The 17,930-nt window shown below is 47.3% G+C and overlaps 1 protein-coding gene across 1 annotated transcript in view; it reads right to left on the bottom strand.

Moving 5' to 3' along the window:
- LOC311244604 (large neutral amino acids transporter small subunit 1-like) overlaps nt 1-15,910 on the bottom strand; it is a 48,673-nt gene extending 32,763 nt beyond the window's left edge. Inside the window, exons 1-3 of the mRNA XM_084334201.1 lie at nt 15,721-15,910; nt 13,784-14,431; nt 12,676-12,801 (exon numbers count right to left, since the gene is read on the bottom strand). Coding sequence (XP_084190327.1) covers nt 12,676-12,801; nt 13,784-14,431; nt 15,721-15,796 — 850 coding nt within the window. The 5' untranslated portion in view covers nt 15,797-15,910. The remainder of the gene's footprint in view (nt 1-12,675; nt 12,802-13,783; nt 14,432-15,720) is intronic.
- Between the last annotated feature and the right edge of the window lie 2,020 nt (nt 15,911-17,930).

The raw sequence follows: 17,930 nt of genomic DNA, 5'->3' as shown, positions 1-17,930 counted from the left end.
ACGCCCACAACACCAGAGGGAGTTCCACAAATCTTGTGCAACCCAGATTCGACACAAACAAGGGACTAAACACATTTCGCAACTATGCCACAATAATGTGGAACGCCCTACCCACAGCCGTAAAAAGATGTGAATCCCTACCCACATTCAAAACCGCTCTTAAAGAGCACCTACGGGAGGCTGTAATTCGAAACTGGCCATCGTAAATGTCCAACCCCCCCACCCCCCACCCCCTCCTAATAGACAGTCTCCTCCCCACCGTATATATCTATATGTATATTTCTCTCCCACCCACCCACCCCCTCCTAATGTACAGTCTCCTCCCCATCATATGTATATATTCTGTTAGGGTCTATGGGTAACAGTACTGTATATTTGCAAATGTAACAGTACTATATACCTGTATGTCATGTATATCCCTATGCCATAAAGGTCATAATGTCATGTATGTTGTGTATGTCATAATTGTCTCTATGAATTGAAAATGGGGGACCCTGATGTAAACAAGACAAACGTCTTTCTCTGGTCTGCATGACTGCATCCCCTTAACAATTGTGTGTATTGAGCCGTACTGTATTGTACCCATTCTGCAATCTGTTAAATAAAGTTTTCATTCATTCATTCATTCATTCATTCATTCATTCATTGTGACGTCGCCTCGTATTCAAAAAAGTTGCTGGTTGGATCCGTATTACTGAAAGTACCCAGTACTGTTTCAGTGCCCCTCCAAACCCCCATGCCTATACTGTATCCCCACGGTTAACTAGCTACCATGCCTATACTGTATCCCCACGGTTAACTAGCTACCATGCCTATACTGTATCCCCACGGTTAACTAGCTACCATGCCTATACTGTATCCCCACGCCCACGGTTACCTAGCTACCATTAGCTAACCATGTCTACTGTATCCCCACGGTTAACTAGCTATCATGCCTATACTGTATCCCCACGGTTACCTAGCTACCATTAGCTAACCATGCCTACTGTATCCCCACGGTTAACTAGCTACCATGCCTATACTGTATTCCCACGGTTAACTAGCTACCATGCCTATACTGTATCCCCACGGTTACCTAGCTACCATGCCTATACTGTATCCCCACGGTTACCTAGCTACCATGCTTATACTGTATACCCACGGTTAACTAGCTACCATTAGGTAAAATAATGTGATGCAACACGACAGTCACAAGTTTGAGCTTTTAGTTATCAACTGACAGCAAACAAGATGATGATCGGTTTATGGAATGACGCCATGAAGGCTGGTTTGGTGTGTGTATGGCAGGGCGGCATCAGGCCAACATCGCTGAGATCTGGTTGGCTGATCTGGTTGGGCACCGGCCCAAAGTAATCGCGGCCGTGTACCCTGAGGGTAGTGCCAGCCTGAGAGTAGTGCCAGCCTGAGGGTAGTGCCAGCCTAAGGGAAGTGCCAGCCTGAGGGTAGTGCCAGCCTGAGGGTAGTGCCAGCCTGAGGGTATTGCCAGCCTGAGGCTGTTGAAGCCCATGTCGCACTGGCACGCTCGGAAGGGTGGTGTCAAACCCATGGTTGTTAACCAAGGTTTGTGTGGAGACCTACAGATGTAGCCCTTAGGACGGTCTACCCCTGCCGAGTGGTTTCCGGTGGTTGCCGTATTAACGGTATCAACCAGTAGGGCCGCTCGGGTTGCTTAATTATTTAAGGTAACCAACTTGCGTCTAGCTCTAGAGCGGACTGCCGCGGCAGCATTATGTAGCCGTAATTCCCCCTCTTTTAACATCGATGGTTAGCTCAACTGGTTCGCCACCTTGCTGTGGATCCTGCGGTGCGTTGGTGACAAGTTCGAATCCCTTCAATTTCTTTTTTCTTTTTAACGTGCATTCTTTCGCCGGTTAAGTTTAGGCATTGTTTCGGAGTTGGTTATGGTTAGGGTTAAGTTTAGGCATTGTTTCGGAGTTGGTTAAGGTTAGAAGGGTTAAGTTTAGGCGCTGTTTCGGAGTTGGTTAAGGTTAGAGTTTGTCTTAGAGCATGGCAATATTCTTTCGGAGTTGGTTATGGTTATGGTTAAGTTTAGGCATTGTTTCGGAGTTGGTTAAGGTTAGAGTTAAGGTTAGGCATTGTTTCGGAGTTGGTTAAGGTTAGAAGGGTTAAGTTTAGGCACTGTTTCGGAGTTGGTTAAGGTTAGAGTTTGTCGCAGAGAATGGCAATAGAATGCAGCCTATTTCCGCACTGCCGCTCTCTCGCGCTGCCGCGGTCACATGGGCGTAGTGGCCAATCAGAGAAACGCTGAACACAAGTTGGTTGCCTAAAATATTGACACGCTCGGGTTACACCAGGTTAGTTTTCATTTTGTCACGTTGCATATTACAATAAAGTATTTGAGCCCTTTTTTAATGATATAATTAGGTTTTTTCGTTTATTTTCTAGATAATTTGAAAAATACCAATGGATTCAGTGAACCATATTTCCCTGAAAGACTGGTGCAAGCCTGTGGATTGGTATAATAATGTCGAACGTTCCGACATCCTCGGAATTAAATGATTATAATTGTTCTATTCATGCGAATATTTGAAAAAAAAAATTTTTTGGTAAATAACCTCTCAAGCACTCATTGCTTTTTTCACGCACACTCATTTGTTTGTTACTCAATAGGCAGTGTTCTGAAATAACTTTTCTCAAATGTCCAATCTAATTAATGTATTTTGCAGCCTGCTGCTGAATAACAGTACATGGACAAACAATTATGTTCCATGGTTTTATTAAAACTCATAATAACACAAACTGCCTATAATGGTTATCGAGCTAAGAGTCCCTCTAGTATGCAGCGTGAGTCAGTTATATTATCATACTGGCCAATCGCATCTCGCTCTTCGCCATAATGAGATAAATCTTATCTCCTAGCACCTACTGTGCTCATGAACAAACAATTTGCACCATGCACGTGACCAGGCCACGCCCCAGCGTCCTCCTATAAGACGCCGGACATGGTCACACTCCTCCTTCCTCTTTTTTTGTTTCCAACATGGACGCTGCAGTGCACTCCATGAACTAGTTGTTATGAAATGCAGAGAGAAATTACACAATGTTGGGTTTTCGCCGGAGATTCACCAGCCCCTGGAATCTTCTCGGCACATCCTAACAGGGCCTGTCCTGGGGTTTCCTCGTCTCGTGACAGCGGATCGAGGGACGTCGCGCGGCGGCTAGCTGTTGTGTATTGGCGCGAGGGGCAGGATATTTGGGAAAACATGGTCGTCATGACTCTGTTTTGGGTGTTTTCCCGGCTATCCTAGTGCGGGTGGCTATATGCCTATATAGCGGCACGGTGGTGTAGTGGTTAAACACTGTCGCCTCACAGCAAGAAGGTCCAGGGTTCGATTCCCGCTTGGGGACCAGGTTTCCATGATGCCAGTTACCCAGGTGGGGTATCTCCCAGGCCTTTCTGTGTGGAGTTTGCATGTTCTCCCCGTGCTCGCAAGGGTTTCCCCCCCGATAAGATAAACCCAATGGAAAAACATGCACAACAACAAGATCACTAACGCTGTGGCGTCCTTGACAAAGACGGACAGGAGCACTTGGATTGGTCCCCTGGCGCGGCTCACGTTGCGCCTGTCTGCTCCCGGCTGCCCTTGGGGGGGAAGGACGACGGGATGGGTTAATCGCAGAGACTAATCGCATGCATGCCGATTAATGACCTCTCTCTCTCTTTCTCTAATGCTAATGCTACAATGCTGGGTCTCCGTTCTTGTTCCCCGCCGAGGGCTGTCTTTTCTAAAAGGTCTTCCCTCCTCTTAACCATTCATGCTGACGGTCAATCGGTGTCTACTGTTGGGAGTTTTGACAGGGGCTTGTTTACCATTTCATGGGTGGATGGGCTGAGGCCTAGGGCTGGTGTGCTTTTTGTGAATCTATGAATTGTGTGCGGGACTGGTGTTTTTCTCTGGTCTGCATCCCCTTAACATTTGTGTGTATGGGCTAGCCCATTCTGCAGTGTGTTAGTGGAGTTTTCGTTCATTTATTCATTTACCCCTTCATGGGTGCACACCACAGTGGAGGTTGCTGCATTCCTACTAGTGAGGCAGTGCTTCACTAGTAGTAGTCTTTTGTTGCAGCCACCACTGGTGCTCTGTGCTTGTGAAACAGGTGGTATCAGTCCTTTGCCTCTGACATGGTGGAACGGTGTCCCGCCCGCGTGAATATTAAAGGCAACCAACTTGTGTTCGGCTTTTCTCTGATTGGCCGCGCCCCCCCGCCCCCACGCGCAGGCAAGCGGCAGTCGTCCCACGTCCCAAATGAAATCCAAGGAGCAAGCGAGCGGCAGCGCGGGCAACCAACTTGTGTACCAACGCACTTGTGTTGGGCTGCTGTTCCAACGCACTTGTGTTGGGCTGCTGTTCCAACCAACTTGTGTTCAGCTGCGGTAGCAGTGGAGCGCTATGAAATGCGCTGAACTAGAAAGCGTAACGATATTATGTTTCGCGTTTTTAACAACCAACTACCAGATTCACTCGTGTATAAACAAAGCCCATACAGTTATGAAATGCGCTGAACTAGAAAGCGTAACGTTATTATGTTTCGCGTTCCATTGATTAACGCCATTACCTGCTGCGCTGTAGGAAGCAGAGGTACAGTAAGTTACAGTAGGTGTAGGTTACATGTTTAATCAAAGCCCATACAATTTTTTAGATGAATGATTGTGGATATAATATAGAAAACACATCATTATGATATTGTCAGATGGCGCAAAATACAATGGTGAGTGAGAAATATATCTCCAGTGATAAAACCCAGTGCTCTATGTCTCTATGATACACAGCGTGGATGGGCTTTCAGAGGGAGAGGCATGACTTCGCGACAGCCATATTAGACACTCACTGTACATCAGTGTGGAACTGTAACGTTATATGTTATTTCGCCCGTGGAGGCTGCTGAGCCTGAAGCGCCAGCGGGGCGACGCAGTGATTTATCCCCGGCTTCCGTGCGCCTGACTCGGTTCAGCTCCAGCAGCAGCAGCGGCCGTTCCTCCGTTGTAGAAGCCCTTCAATGACAGCGGGCGCTCTCATATTTTGCGAATGCATAAACTATATCTTAAATTATGGCTATGTGTCTAATATGGCTGTCGCTTATCAATGACTTCGCGACAGCCATATTAGACACATCGCCATAATTTAAGATATAGTTTATGCATTCGCAAATATGAGAGCTCTGTCATTGAAGTGGGTGGTGGCAGCATTACTAACAGTAGCGATTTTTATTGTTTTGTCATGACCAAACATAATCCCAACATAGATAGGAGGTGTACTGTATGTCAAATGTCGGTCATGTGGTGGAAGAGTTTAGTACAGTCACACAACAGAACACCGCTGTAGTACAGTCACACAACAGAACACCGCTGGTTCGACCAGCGCTTCTGCCACGTCTCTCTTGCCGCAAGGGCGTGTGCTAGTGGATTGATTGATTGGCCGTGTGGCCAATCAGAGAAACACTGAACGAAAAGCTGAACACAAGTTGGTTGCCTTTAATATTCACGCGTCCCGCCCGGCCGACGCCATGAGGCAAGTCGGCCCGGCAGGTGGCTGGTGGGCTGTTAAGCCTATACCGCCACGGTATAGAATTAGCAGCGACTAGCAACATTGTTCGAATTGCTGTTTTTTCTGTCAAAAATGGTGTCGGGTGGTGGGGCCTTAGGGCCAGCCGACGTCGAAACATTGCGCAAGGTTTTGAGGTTATTAGCTTTGACCTAGCCGCAAGCTATAACCGCAGGGAGGGCTAGGATGCTGTCAACGCTTGTTTACAGACATCTTGGTTGGATCAGTCTCCCCTTGAGGAGAGACGTTTTTTCCCTCCTCAGGGCTCCCCTCTCCGCAGAGGGACTTTGGTCTTTCCGCAGGAGCGCGGGCGGTATTTGACCTAGGCCCCACGCCGCCTCACACTGCACAGCCAGAGGTGAGGGCGCGGCCTCACCAGCGGCTGTGGCGAGGCCCTCAACCAGCGGCCATGTTTTCCCCCGCCTGATGTACCCTGGACACAAAGACAATAGGTGATCGCAAGGCCGACAGCCTTGGCGGCCAAGGGATCGGCTACATTAGATGAGCACGCCCTAAAAAAACGTCGCCGTCTAGCTGTGTCTAGCTCGCTCTCCGGTCACTCCCCCCCCCCCCCCCAACACCAGCGGGATAAGGGCTCTGATTTGTTTCCTTTGGCTGCGGGCCACGTGCTTTCAATGAAGCGCAAGCGGCCCCACGTTTCGCTTCTCATGGGGACAGGGGCTGGCACCCAGTTGCTGGCTAGGCCTGGGTCTGTCCGTGAGAATGTTGTGCTGTCAAGCGGCTCCCACGCCACACGCTCTGCGTCTGTGTTTGGTGAGTCTGGTGTTGTGTCTGTCAACAACAAAGGTTGTCAGCGGGGGAGCTCGAGGCCCTTGGGGTCGCAGCGCAAGTTCCCCCAGCCCCGCCCTCGCTAGGTCGGGTATCACGTTAGTGCCTCCCACGGCCGGAAGACCGGCGGTGGTCAGGCAGGCGCGCGTGATTTGGGTGGTAGTAATATCACTGCAGGGTTACGGTGTGTAGGAACCCACCCTATCGGGCAGTGTGGGGACCTCACGCCTTGTATGTCCAGCTGTAGAACAGTTCTTCAGCAATCCATGCCGGGGAGGTGTTCAGTGGGGGAGCTTTTGTCACCCTGTGTGATGTCAGCTTCCCCCGTATCAAACCGGCCCTTTCTGTCGGGGTCCCCCCTTGGGTGCGTTTGCCTCATTGGTAGTGTCAGGGTCCGATATCCCGACTCCGCGAGACACCCTGCTCACGCGGTTGGCGGGTCCAGGGTTGGCAACGCACAGCGGGTGGGACCGGGCCGCCTATCTACAGTTCCTGGCGGACCAGCGCCAAGTGGCGGCGGGTGCGCTTGGGATTATCATCACATATGGCTATAGCAGTGCCATATGTCGAGGTGGACTTGTGTTTACACAACCCCACCCGTTTTCAGGTTTGGTACAGACCCTATTGTCTGGGTCAACAGCAGTGACAGCTCTGGCCGACGAGATCCTATCTCTGTGGGCGAAGCAAGCCATCGTCGTGGTCCCAAAGGAGGACGCGATGCGTGGCGTTTCCTCCCGGTATTCTCTGGTGCCCGAGAAATCGGGGGGGGGGGGGGGGGGGGGTGTCAGACCCATACTGGACCTGTCCCATGGAAGGTTCAGAATGTTGACGTCTCCCACCTGTTAGACGCTGTCAGGTGGGGGCCTGGTTCTCCTCCATAGACCGATCATCCATCCTAGGGCTTACCTATGCTTCCTTTGCAGGGCTTAGCGTACGAGTACCAGAGGCTGCCGTTCGGCTATTCTCTGGCTCCCCGTGTGACGTACCTTGGGTACGTGGGTTGGTCATTACCATTATTACTGTATTTATGACACCTTCTGAACATCAGGTTAGTATATTTAATGTGTTATGTTTTGTAGATGATGTGTGTGTGTGTAAACATGAGAGCTAATGCTGTCTCTTCTCTCCCTGTCAGGTGCTGCCCATCCCTACTGAAGAGTGCTGATTGCTAATGAATGACAGCTGATTGGCAATTAGCTCAAGAGGGATGGGTAGCCAAATACCTGACAGCACACACACGTCTCGGCGCGTCATGGTGTCACTTTGCCAGTGACCAAGTGGAGTGAGGTGGCCTCTGGTTGCCACTGTTTGTGTAGTAATTATTACTTTGCTGGTTATGCCAATTGCCACGGTATGTGGACTTTTGATTATGTGCTGCCTGCGTGGACCAAACCCTGTGGGGGGTAGGTATATGGTTGGCCATATTAGATTCGTCCTACACGGTTAACTGCATGGTTAGAGTGGTGTTCCTTCGGTCCCAGATTGCCAACCACGTGGCATGTGGTTGTGTGGTTCGAGTTTGCCTTACTTATTATTGTTCTTTACTTTGTTTGTTCTCCCCTTACCCTTTTCCTTTGTGTGTGTTGTGGGTTGAAATCCCCACTGATAACATCCCCTTTTCCCTTTGGGAAAAGGCCGTGGGTTGAAACCCCCACATTACAATAAAACCAATTTACCATTTGAAAACGTCTTTGTTTACTATCTGCCTACCCGGGACTGTGTGAGCAGCATTTTTCTACTGAGGGGGTTGTTTTTTGCTCATGTAACACCTGCCCAGATTACTATCTTGTATGGTCAATAGACCTCTGTACATGACACCCCGCATCTTCACCAAGTGCGTGTAGATCACACTGGGGCCTCTGCGTCGTCGGGGGTTACGAAGTGTATTCTGCCCTAGACGACGTTCTGGTCCTTGGCCGGTCAGGGTAGATCGCCAGGTCTCATACCAGGCAGGTGGTGTCTCACCAGCCTGGGTTTTGCTGTAGACTGGAAGTAGAGTTCTCCTCTTCCCAGTCAACGGGTGGAGTACTTGGGCTTTTTCTAAGCTCAAGGTCTATATGGGCATCCCTCTCGGAGCGGCGGCGAGTGGTTGGGTTCTCTGCGCGCTCGGGAGGTTCCGTCCTAGGACGGTTACGGTGCTGTCCGTGATGCGCCTGCTGCTGGGGTCCCTCTTGGCCTCCTCTTCATGGGGAGGATGCAGAGGTGGTTTTTTCCAGTATGGAAATGGACCCGGTGTGAGACATATGGAAGCGGCTGAAGGTTCCCATGTCATTACTGGGGGACCTCGTCTTCTGGGGAGGGTATGGTGCCCTCACCTGCGGGGTCCCCTTGGGCAGCAGGCTGTCACACGTCACGGTCTTCACCGACGCCTCCCTCATGGGATGGGGGGGGGACGTGTCGGACCAACGCAGTAGGGGGCAGCTGCCATGCTGCCCGGTCTGCGCTACATTCAATGTGTTGGGATTGAAGGCAGTCCTTCTGGTGAACACTCAGGGGGTACACTTGTCGGGCCACGCGTCTGCTCTGCCCCATACCTCATTATGGCGAAGAGCGAGACACGATTGGCCAGTATGATAATATAACGAAAGGTTATCCTATAACCTAGTTATATGAATACTGGCTGAGCGTCTCGCTCTTAGCGCCCTGAGGTCCCTTGGTTGGTTTTTTTTTCAATGTTGGAAACTTTTTTTCCCGAGGAAGGGGGAGTGTGACCATGTCCGGCGTCTTATAGGAGGACGCTGGGGCGTGGCCTGGTCACGTGCATGGGTGCAAATTGTTTGTTCATGAGCACAGTAGGTGCTAGGAGATAAGAGTTATCTCATTATGGTGAAGAGCGAGACGCTCAGGCAGTATTCATATAACTAGGTTATAGGATAACCTTTCGTTTTCTCACATTGCATATCACAATAAAGCAGGTTGAATTTATTTCGATTTTTTGTAGCCCAGGCCTACTATTCATCTTACATTCATGTTTTAACCTCTTAAAATTCTGACGGCCCGCCCCACGTCACTGCACATTTTCAGCCATCTGTCGGCGCCACACACATCGGTTGAAAGCTAAAATGACCACCATTTGATTGACACCCTACTTGACCTATTACATGATTCCAATCTCGGGTTATAAAACCAAATAGCCAACGAGCGTCGGTTTAGAATTGGATCGCTTCTGGCTGCTTGTGTGACATGAGTATCCATCTATCTCAGAGAGCCGTCAAGATGCTTTTACTTTCTCAACCTCCTACTTGTGCGAGCTGGCTGGCAGTGGAAGAAGACCTGCGTGTTGCGCTGTCCACTATCTCTCCCCGCATAAAGAGACTGCCAAAAGCAGGCGCATGTGTCCCACTAAATGTGCACAACATAGCCTATTTTTTATGAAAGTTTGACTGAACTAATGCATTCTTGCCATTATATTGCCCATGCATGAACATCAATTACTTTTATTAAAACTCATTTGAGAAATACATTTGGTCAAATGTACATGCCATGTCTCATTCAGGTTTGTTTGTGCATTGTTATTTCATTTTTTACAAAGGCATAATTTTCTGTCAAAACTAAATAACATCTATTCATAATATTGTTCATCAATAATTAAAATGAATGGTGTTGAAGTTTCATTGGTAGTCTTGTTATTTCAGTTTTACAGGAATATGATTATTTGTTCAATGGATTTTTAACTCTTGATTGCAATTAACTCACTTAGCAGTTTTAAACAGATTTTGAAACGAACCAATTCACATTTACATTTAGTCATTTAGCTGACGCTTTTATCCAAAGCGACTTACAAGTTATGTACGACAAGTCATCAGGTCAGCTGAGTAACAATGTTCATCAAAGTGTTGAGTGCTACAGTGTAGGTTAGTATATTAGGACAAGTGCATGAGAGTAAGGTTAGTTAGGGTTAAAAAAAATATTATTTTTCATTTCAGATAATGGTGAAAGAAGTGCGTCTTTAGTCTACGGCGAAAGATGGGACGGGTTTCGGCTGTCCTAACTGTGGTGGGCAGTTCGTTCCACCATTGTGGGGCAGGACTGAGAAAAGGCGGCTTCTCCTTGATGACCCTCCCCGAGCTCGGATAGGAGTGGGTCTGAGACGGCCAGAAGATGCAGAGTGTAGGGGTCTTGAGGGTGTGTAGTTAGAGACCATTGACCTTGTCTTAAATACTTCGAAGCTTCGTTCGATGGGCATGGGATTCGAATATGAAAATAAAATTTGAATATATTTAAAAAAATATATATATCTTTTTTGCTAAATCAACTCTGCCTCTCTTTGTTAACTACAACAAGCAATGCTGTTTGTTATTTAAGATGAGGTCGGACTCTGCACTGCTTTTATAAAGCCTCAAATGACGGCTTACAATATTCCATGAAAGCAAAGTGTTTTGTTTGTTTAAAGATTTAAAAAGGTTTCAACTTTACAGCACTGACAAAGTTGAACAAAGTGCTGTACAAGTACCAGAACATTACAAAAGATTTTAAATAATTTAAAAAGATAATACCATAAAATTATAATTATTATTTTTTTTAAAATCGAATCTCGGCCCCGAAGCTTCGAATTCCAAAAAAAAATTGAAGGTCAGCCCTAATTGACCGGGGGTAGGCGGGAGCGGTTCCCTTTGCCGCACGGTATGCCAGGTCAAGGGCCTTGAAGCGGATTCGTGCGGCAATGGGGAGCCAGTGCAGGTCCCTAAGACCATGATTCGTTTTTAGTTTGAGCTCTGACACATATTTTTTGGTTTTTCATTTAATGAAAGTTTGACTGAGCTAATGCATTCTTTACCATGCTTTTATTATCCTGTTGTGAGAAATACATTTGGTCAATTGTACAGTACATTTTGTACATTTCTGGGACCACAGTGGAAATCAGTTGAATAACTGTATGTACTACATGCTCTTTGTAATATTTGTACTAAATAAGAATCAATCAACCATGTCTCATTCAGGTTGGTTTGTGCCTTGTTATTAATTTTTTTTACAAAGGCATTATTTTCAGCCAAAACGAAATAACAAACCAAAAATGCATACTATTATTCAGCAATAATTATAATTAAATTCATCATGATTTGTTTTTAGTATAAGGTCTGTTAAATTGTTTAACTCTTCAAAGAGTTGGGGTGCCTTGGAGAAGGAGGAAAGATTCAGGGGTGCCTTGGTTCAAAAAAGTTTGGAAACCTATGACAGCTCAATTCGCGCTTGCCCAGCATTGTTGCTTTTTGTAATGTGCATTTTCTGTCACTACATTATTTTACCTTCAGCTCAAACCTGAAATTAATCACGTTCAAAATAACTTATCTTAAACCACTCAACATATGTGATTATAAAAGAGCTGCGAGCTGCAGTGCGAATGGCTTGCAGATCGAGACAGTTTTCTCACGTTGCATATTACAATAAAGTCTTTTAGCACCTTTTTATGATATAATTAGGTTTTTCGTTTCTTTTCTAGGTGAAGATAATTAGAAAAATATGTGATCATGATGATCTTGTATCTTGTTTAGGAAATATTAGTAACATAATTTTTGGAAAGTTGTGCTTCGATCAGCGATTTATCTCGGCTGCTCCCCTACATTTTCAAAAGCCTAGAGAAAGGTTGTCTTAACTTCATCATAAATTATGAATGTCAAATTGATATAAATATTCTTCATGTGTGCTATGGATTTCGAGACCTATTTCTGAAGCGCTGCGGCTATCCATCAAAGCTGCAAGGCAGTTCTGTCAGACTTTGCGCCTCCTGGTGGCATAAAACAGAACAGCAATCAACCTCAAAATCAATCCCGTCTGCACCGCTGTAGTATGGTAGACAGTCCTAATGGCTGTAACTGTATGGCCATGGATCTGGAGGAGTGACAACTAAATTGTCAAAACCTAGATTGCGCTAAATCTAATCTAATCTGTAAATTACTCCCTAGAGTATGGGGTGGTGGTGGGATGCAAGATGACAGCAGTATCGGGAGGAGTAATACGATTGGTGAAATGGGAGAAAGGTAAGACAATGTGATTGGTTGTTTAGACATGAATAGAGGCTCAATATGCGGAGGGAGGGCGTGTTTTAACTGTTAATTTTAATACTACAGCTCTTCCCCCCGCAATTGCATCATAGACTTCAGTTGTTTGCAATAAGTCATTGTGGTTGTATCTGTTCTCATAACAATGAACCATACATGCAAGAAATATGTGAGAGGGAAAGGATGACAAGGTCAAACAAAATGATTACCAGTCCATGATGTGAGCCGTTAGCCTTTAACCACAACATGGAACTCTGACCCCTCGTGTCTAGTCTTGTAAGGGACATCGGAGGATCAACCTGTCAGTTTGAGATGGGTCTTACCTGTGGAGATCTGGATGAAGCCAAAGAAGATGATGGTGATCAGGGCTAGCAGCTTGGAGGCCGTGAACAGGTCCTGGACCTTGGTGGCCGCTCTCACACTGATACAGTTGACAAACGTCAGGGAGGCTAGAGGGGGGAATGTGAAACATTGTCATCTGGGATTGAGCTCAACTGATTAAGTAGAGGAGGGTTAGAGGATATTTCATGACTCTGGTTTGGGATATTAATGCATGAATAAACTATCCTGTCGAGCAAACATCCTGGAATAATTGGTTAATAATCAACTCAAAGCATTTCTCTTGAGGCATTCTGGGCCCTCTTCAGTCTGGTTACAGAGCTAACCATGGCACCATATCTGCTGTTACATTAAGACATAAATTATATTGTGTCTGCTATGGACAAAAGGAAATGTTGTATGACTCTTTTCATTGATCTGTCAAAAGCATCTGATACAGTCAATCATTCACTGCTTTTACAGAGATGTGTTTACAGTGTGAAAATGGGGAATTCCCAATCTGAGTTCTTACCGGTAACAGAAGGTGTTCCACAGGGATCAATATTGGGTCCTGTCCAGTTAACTATTTATAATAATGATATTGTCATGTATCGCTAACTGGTTATCATGTTCATCTTTTGTAGATGACCTGCAACTTTCCTTTAGTGCTCTGCCAGATGTACTTGTTAATCTTAAACTGGCACTGAATGCAAATAAAACAAAGTTTGTGCTGTTTTGTAGAGCCAGAGTACTGATGAACTGCATCTATCCACTGTAAATTGAGAGTTACATAACGTAAATATCTTGACTATGTATAAAAAAAAGAATTGGCTTCTTGCACAGAAACAGAACCAGCTTTCCTATGATGAGTAGGAAGAGGATCGTTGAAACAGTTGATTGTTGAAGCCGTTTTCATTGGTCAGTTTTGGATTATGGTGATGTCATTTATAGAACTGCTGTTGCTTCCGTTCTTAAGCCCTTAGATTTGGTCTATCATTGTGCCCTCAGATTTATTATGTGGCGACAGTCATCATTGCATCCTATACAACAAGGTTGGTCCTCTCTGAGACAAACATTGGTATTTGTTTATCTACAAAGCCCTATTCTACTCACTGAGACAGAGGCAGGCGATGAGCTTGGCTGCGCTGTCGGGCACTGAGCAGTTGGGATAGAGCGGCTTCAGCAGGTAGGTGGCGAACACCAGGGACACCACGTACTGCGATGACGGTCTGATGATCAGCATCTCCACCCAGAGCTTCAGGAAGGCTGCCAGCTCGCCGTACACCACCAGGATGTACGTGTAGTCTCCACCCGACTTGGTGATGGTGGTCCCCAGTTCGGCGTAGCACAGGGCGCCCATGGTGGACACGACTCCGCAGATGGACCACACGATCAGCGAGAGCCCGGCCGAGCCCGTTTCTTTGACGACGCCGGTTGGCGTGATGAAGATGCCCGAGCCGATGATGGTGCCGATGATCATGCCCACCCCATTGAAGAGGGTGATGCTGCGTTTGAGCTCGATCTTGCCTGTCTTGCCAGGCGGGCCCTCGGTTGGGGTGGCGGCAGTGGGTGCAGGGGCCAGAGGGGTGGATGGGGATGGGGTTTTGGTCGGGGTGGTGGCAGTGGGTGCAGGGGCCAGAGGGGTGGACGGGGGTGGGGTTTTGGTCGGGGTGGTGGCAGTGGGTACAGGTGCGAGAGGGGTAGATGGGGATGGGGTTTTCTCCGCTCTTGGGCCATCTTTATCTGGTACAGCCTCAGCTGCTGCAGAGAGGAGACGAAGAGGGAAAAGATGAGACAAAAATGAACTGTCCTTCACTCACAGTTGTGACATTAGTCTGCTTTGAGTTAAGGAGTTGAATGGAGTGTGCCAAATCAATATAGACAATCACAAGGATTTCAACTTTCAATACTTCTGCTGTCGAATGGGTGTCATAGTCCTCAGGGTCATGAAACTTGCTGACAAGATAAGGATGTCCCCAGCTGATCTGAGAGATCGGCATTGGGGCCGATCACTGTATATTTTAATTGATTGGTATTGAACGGTATCAGCTATATTAAACCTGATCCAATTCTGATCCTTTTGTGTTATAAAATAAATGAAAACCAAAGCTGTGATGCAGGCTATTCTTAATTCACAATCGCTTTCTTAATACAGAGCTATTCAATTGCCAAGCATATCTTACCTACATTGGATTGCTTTTACCAACTTTTACTTGAATTGTGAAATGTGTTGTGAAATGTGCAGCTGTATTTTGTAGGAAAATACAAATATCAGATCGGGACTCGGTACCCGATATTAAATAACTCTGGATCGGGCGAAGAACACTTCATTGGGACATCCCTATAGAGAACAATGTACTGTAACAGTCATGTCAAGAAAAGATGAAAATCTCAATTGGAGATACGTCAGCGTAACATGATGAAGTCTTTCTCTCCACCCTCGCCTCAAGAAAGCAGCCTTGTTGTTGATACAAGTCACTGTATCAACTGAGTCAGGGAGGCTTGCGTTGCAGTACAGCAGGGAACAATTGAGTTCTGAACGTAGGGCAGTGAATGTTCCGTGCCAGTGTGTGGCATATTTGTGAGGAAGAACAGAGGAAGACAGCAAATGCAAGTGTGTGTGTACTGTGTACATATGTACACTAGTACAGATATGTGAGTTGATTGTGTGTTTACGAGCTCTGTAGTAGCAGACCTTAATACAGGCTTCAATAGAACTGGCACCAAGGTCTGACACCAGAGTATAGAACACTGGTATTCTGATGTGATGACCCTTCCTTCTTTTATAGTTTCCTTGGTTCAAGGCTGTTGCCAGGAAATCCCCAAATCATCAACTGCTCACACACCAAGACATTTGCATCATTATCACATCAGGTAATATTGCATCAGACCACAGTGGAGCGCATGGCGGAACGATGCAGCCCTGCACCATGTGGCCTCAACAGCAGTGTGTGTGTGTGTGTGTACTGTATGTATGTGTATGTGTACGTGTGTGTGCGTGTGTGTGTGTGTGTGTGTGTGTGTGTGTGTGTGTGTGCATGTATACCTACCCTCCATCTTCTCCTGGCTCACCGCCTTGGTCACACTCTCCCGGCTGCTCCGTGATTTCAGCTCCGGCTCTGCCATCCTGTCTCTCTCCTCTCTGCGTCTCCCTCTCCTCTACTCTTGTCTCTCTCCTCTCTACGTCTCCTCTCTCCTCTCCTCTCTCCCCTTTCCTTCCTTCTTTATGCCGTCTACCTCCTCCTGCCTCCAATTTCCTCTGTTGCTCTTTCTCTCTCTCTCTCTCACTGGTTCCCTCTCACACACACTCTCTCTCACTAACACTCCCTAGCTACCTCTCTCTCCCTCCCTCATACTGTCCCTCTTCCTCTCTCTCTCTCTCTCACAAACACACAGGTTCACTCTCTCTCTCTCACTCAGTCTCTCTCCTTCACACAGGCTGCATATAATTTGACCCTCCCTCTCTAGGGGGGAAGGTGGCGCGCACACACACACACACACACACACACACACACACACACAGACCGTTAGCATGGAGCCTGATGTGGCGATGCTGAAGCCTACACCCACTCCCAGTGATGGGAGAGCACAGCTGGGGTGGAACTAGGTCATTGGCAGTATTTGGAGGGGCCACCGTGTGACGCTGTCATCTTTTCTGTGTGGCCGTGAGAGAGAGTGTGCTTTGATGTGAGCGTAGGTCCCGGACAAATAATGCTGAAGGACCGGTTGTCCCCCCCTGGTGGGTCCAAGAGGAACAGCACATCTCCTTTGTTCCTCCCCATGCCATGAGTAGCGTCCAGCTGCAGCGCCGGAGAATCCTCTCACTGGGCAAGCCTGTGGCAGTGTGGCAGCCACAGAGGGTGCACGCTGATGTACATCTGGCGTAAAGTACGGAAGTTTCTCTAGGGGATGTCACTCTACATTGGGCCTAGCCCCTCCCCCTCGACCAAGCTCGGTTGAGACGTGCGGTTGGAGAGAGGGTTGCGGCCTGGAATTGATTGATTGAAAACTTTATTAACAGATTGCAGAATGGGTACAATACATTAAAATACTTCCCCAACCCTAACCCTAACCTCTATGGTTGAGGGCCTATGTTGCTTTGTTACAGGAAGGATTACCAGCCCTGACTGTCACTATAACCTTAACCTCTCTTAGATGAGGGCCTAAACCTAACCAGTGTTGCGTTGCTGATATCAAAACTGGTTGCACGCACGCTAATGACGCCACGTGCACGCACGCTCCCGTTACCTAACCCTTAAAGGTGACATGAATTATAAATGTCTTTTTTGAGTCTCTAGCATTGTATTATAGTAATAGGAGTTAGTATCAATGTGTTTTTGTCTCTAAATACCATATTGGCGGATTGCCGTCATTCAGGTCATTCATTTCCTGGTCCATTTTAATCAGGTCTTTCTGATTTGACGCGCATGGTGACGTCACGTGGCGCTGGGGAAGCGGATAGTGATTCGATTGGCTCTGTGGTTGGAGCCAATGCCCGCCCACAACCTAGGCAGCCCACACAGCGATAGCAGAGCGAGTGGAAATCACTTCCTCAAACAGCAAGGCAGATAGTGAAACCCGACACCTCGACTGCACTCTGCGAGGGAGAGAGATAGAGAGGGAGAGAGAGAGGGAGGGAGAGAGAGAGGAGAGAGTCTGCGTGTGCTTGTTTAGACAGCGTTTCATTCTCAGTCCCGCTGAGTCTGGGGCTCTCTCTCTCCCTCTCTCTCTCTATCTCCCTCTTTCTCGCTCTCTTTCCCTCTCCCCCCTCTCTCTCTCTATCCCACCCCCTCTCTCTCTCGCTCTCTCTTTCCCTCTCCCCCCTCTCTCTCTATCCCACGCCCTCTCTATCTCTCTCTGTCTACCAGTCGCAGACTGTGTGGATGACTGTCACTCAGTGCTTATGGGCGGAGCCAGGCCATCACAGCCTGAAATACTGATGCTGTGAAATGAGGCTTTTGAGTACTTGATAAGAAATATAAAACAATGCATTAAAAAAATAAACGTACAGATGTCTTCAATAGACTCACAGGAATTGTGTAAAGTTGCCCAAATAGTGCTAGGAATAGCAATGCAGGTCCCCTTTAAGAGAAACTTCCGCTCTCTGTGGCTGCCACAGGCTTGCCCCTTGAGAGGATTCTCCGGGGCTGCAGCTGGACCCTATTGCATGCCATGCTGAAAAGTGGAGAAAATGGAGAGCACAGGTGCCCTATTCAGCATGGAGTGTGTAGAAGAAAGGCAGTGTTAATGATGTACAGTA

This window comes from Notolepis coatsorum (assembly GCF_963971535.1).
Source record: "Notolepis coatsorum genome assembly, chromosome: 17".
Classification (NCBI taxonomy): domain Eukaryota; kingdom Metazoa; phylum Chordata; class Actinopteri; order Aulopiformes; family Paralepididae; genus Notolepis; species Notolepis coatsorum.
This window is presented reverse-complemented; position numbering and strand designations above follow the sequence as displayed.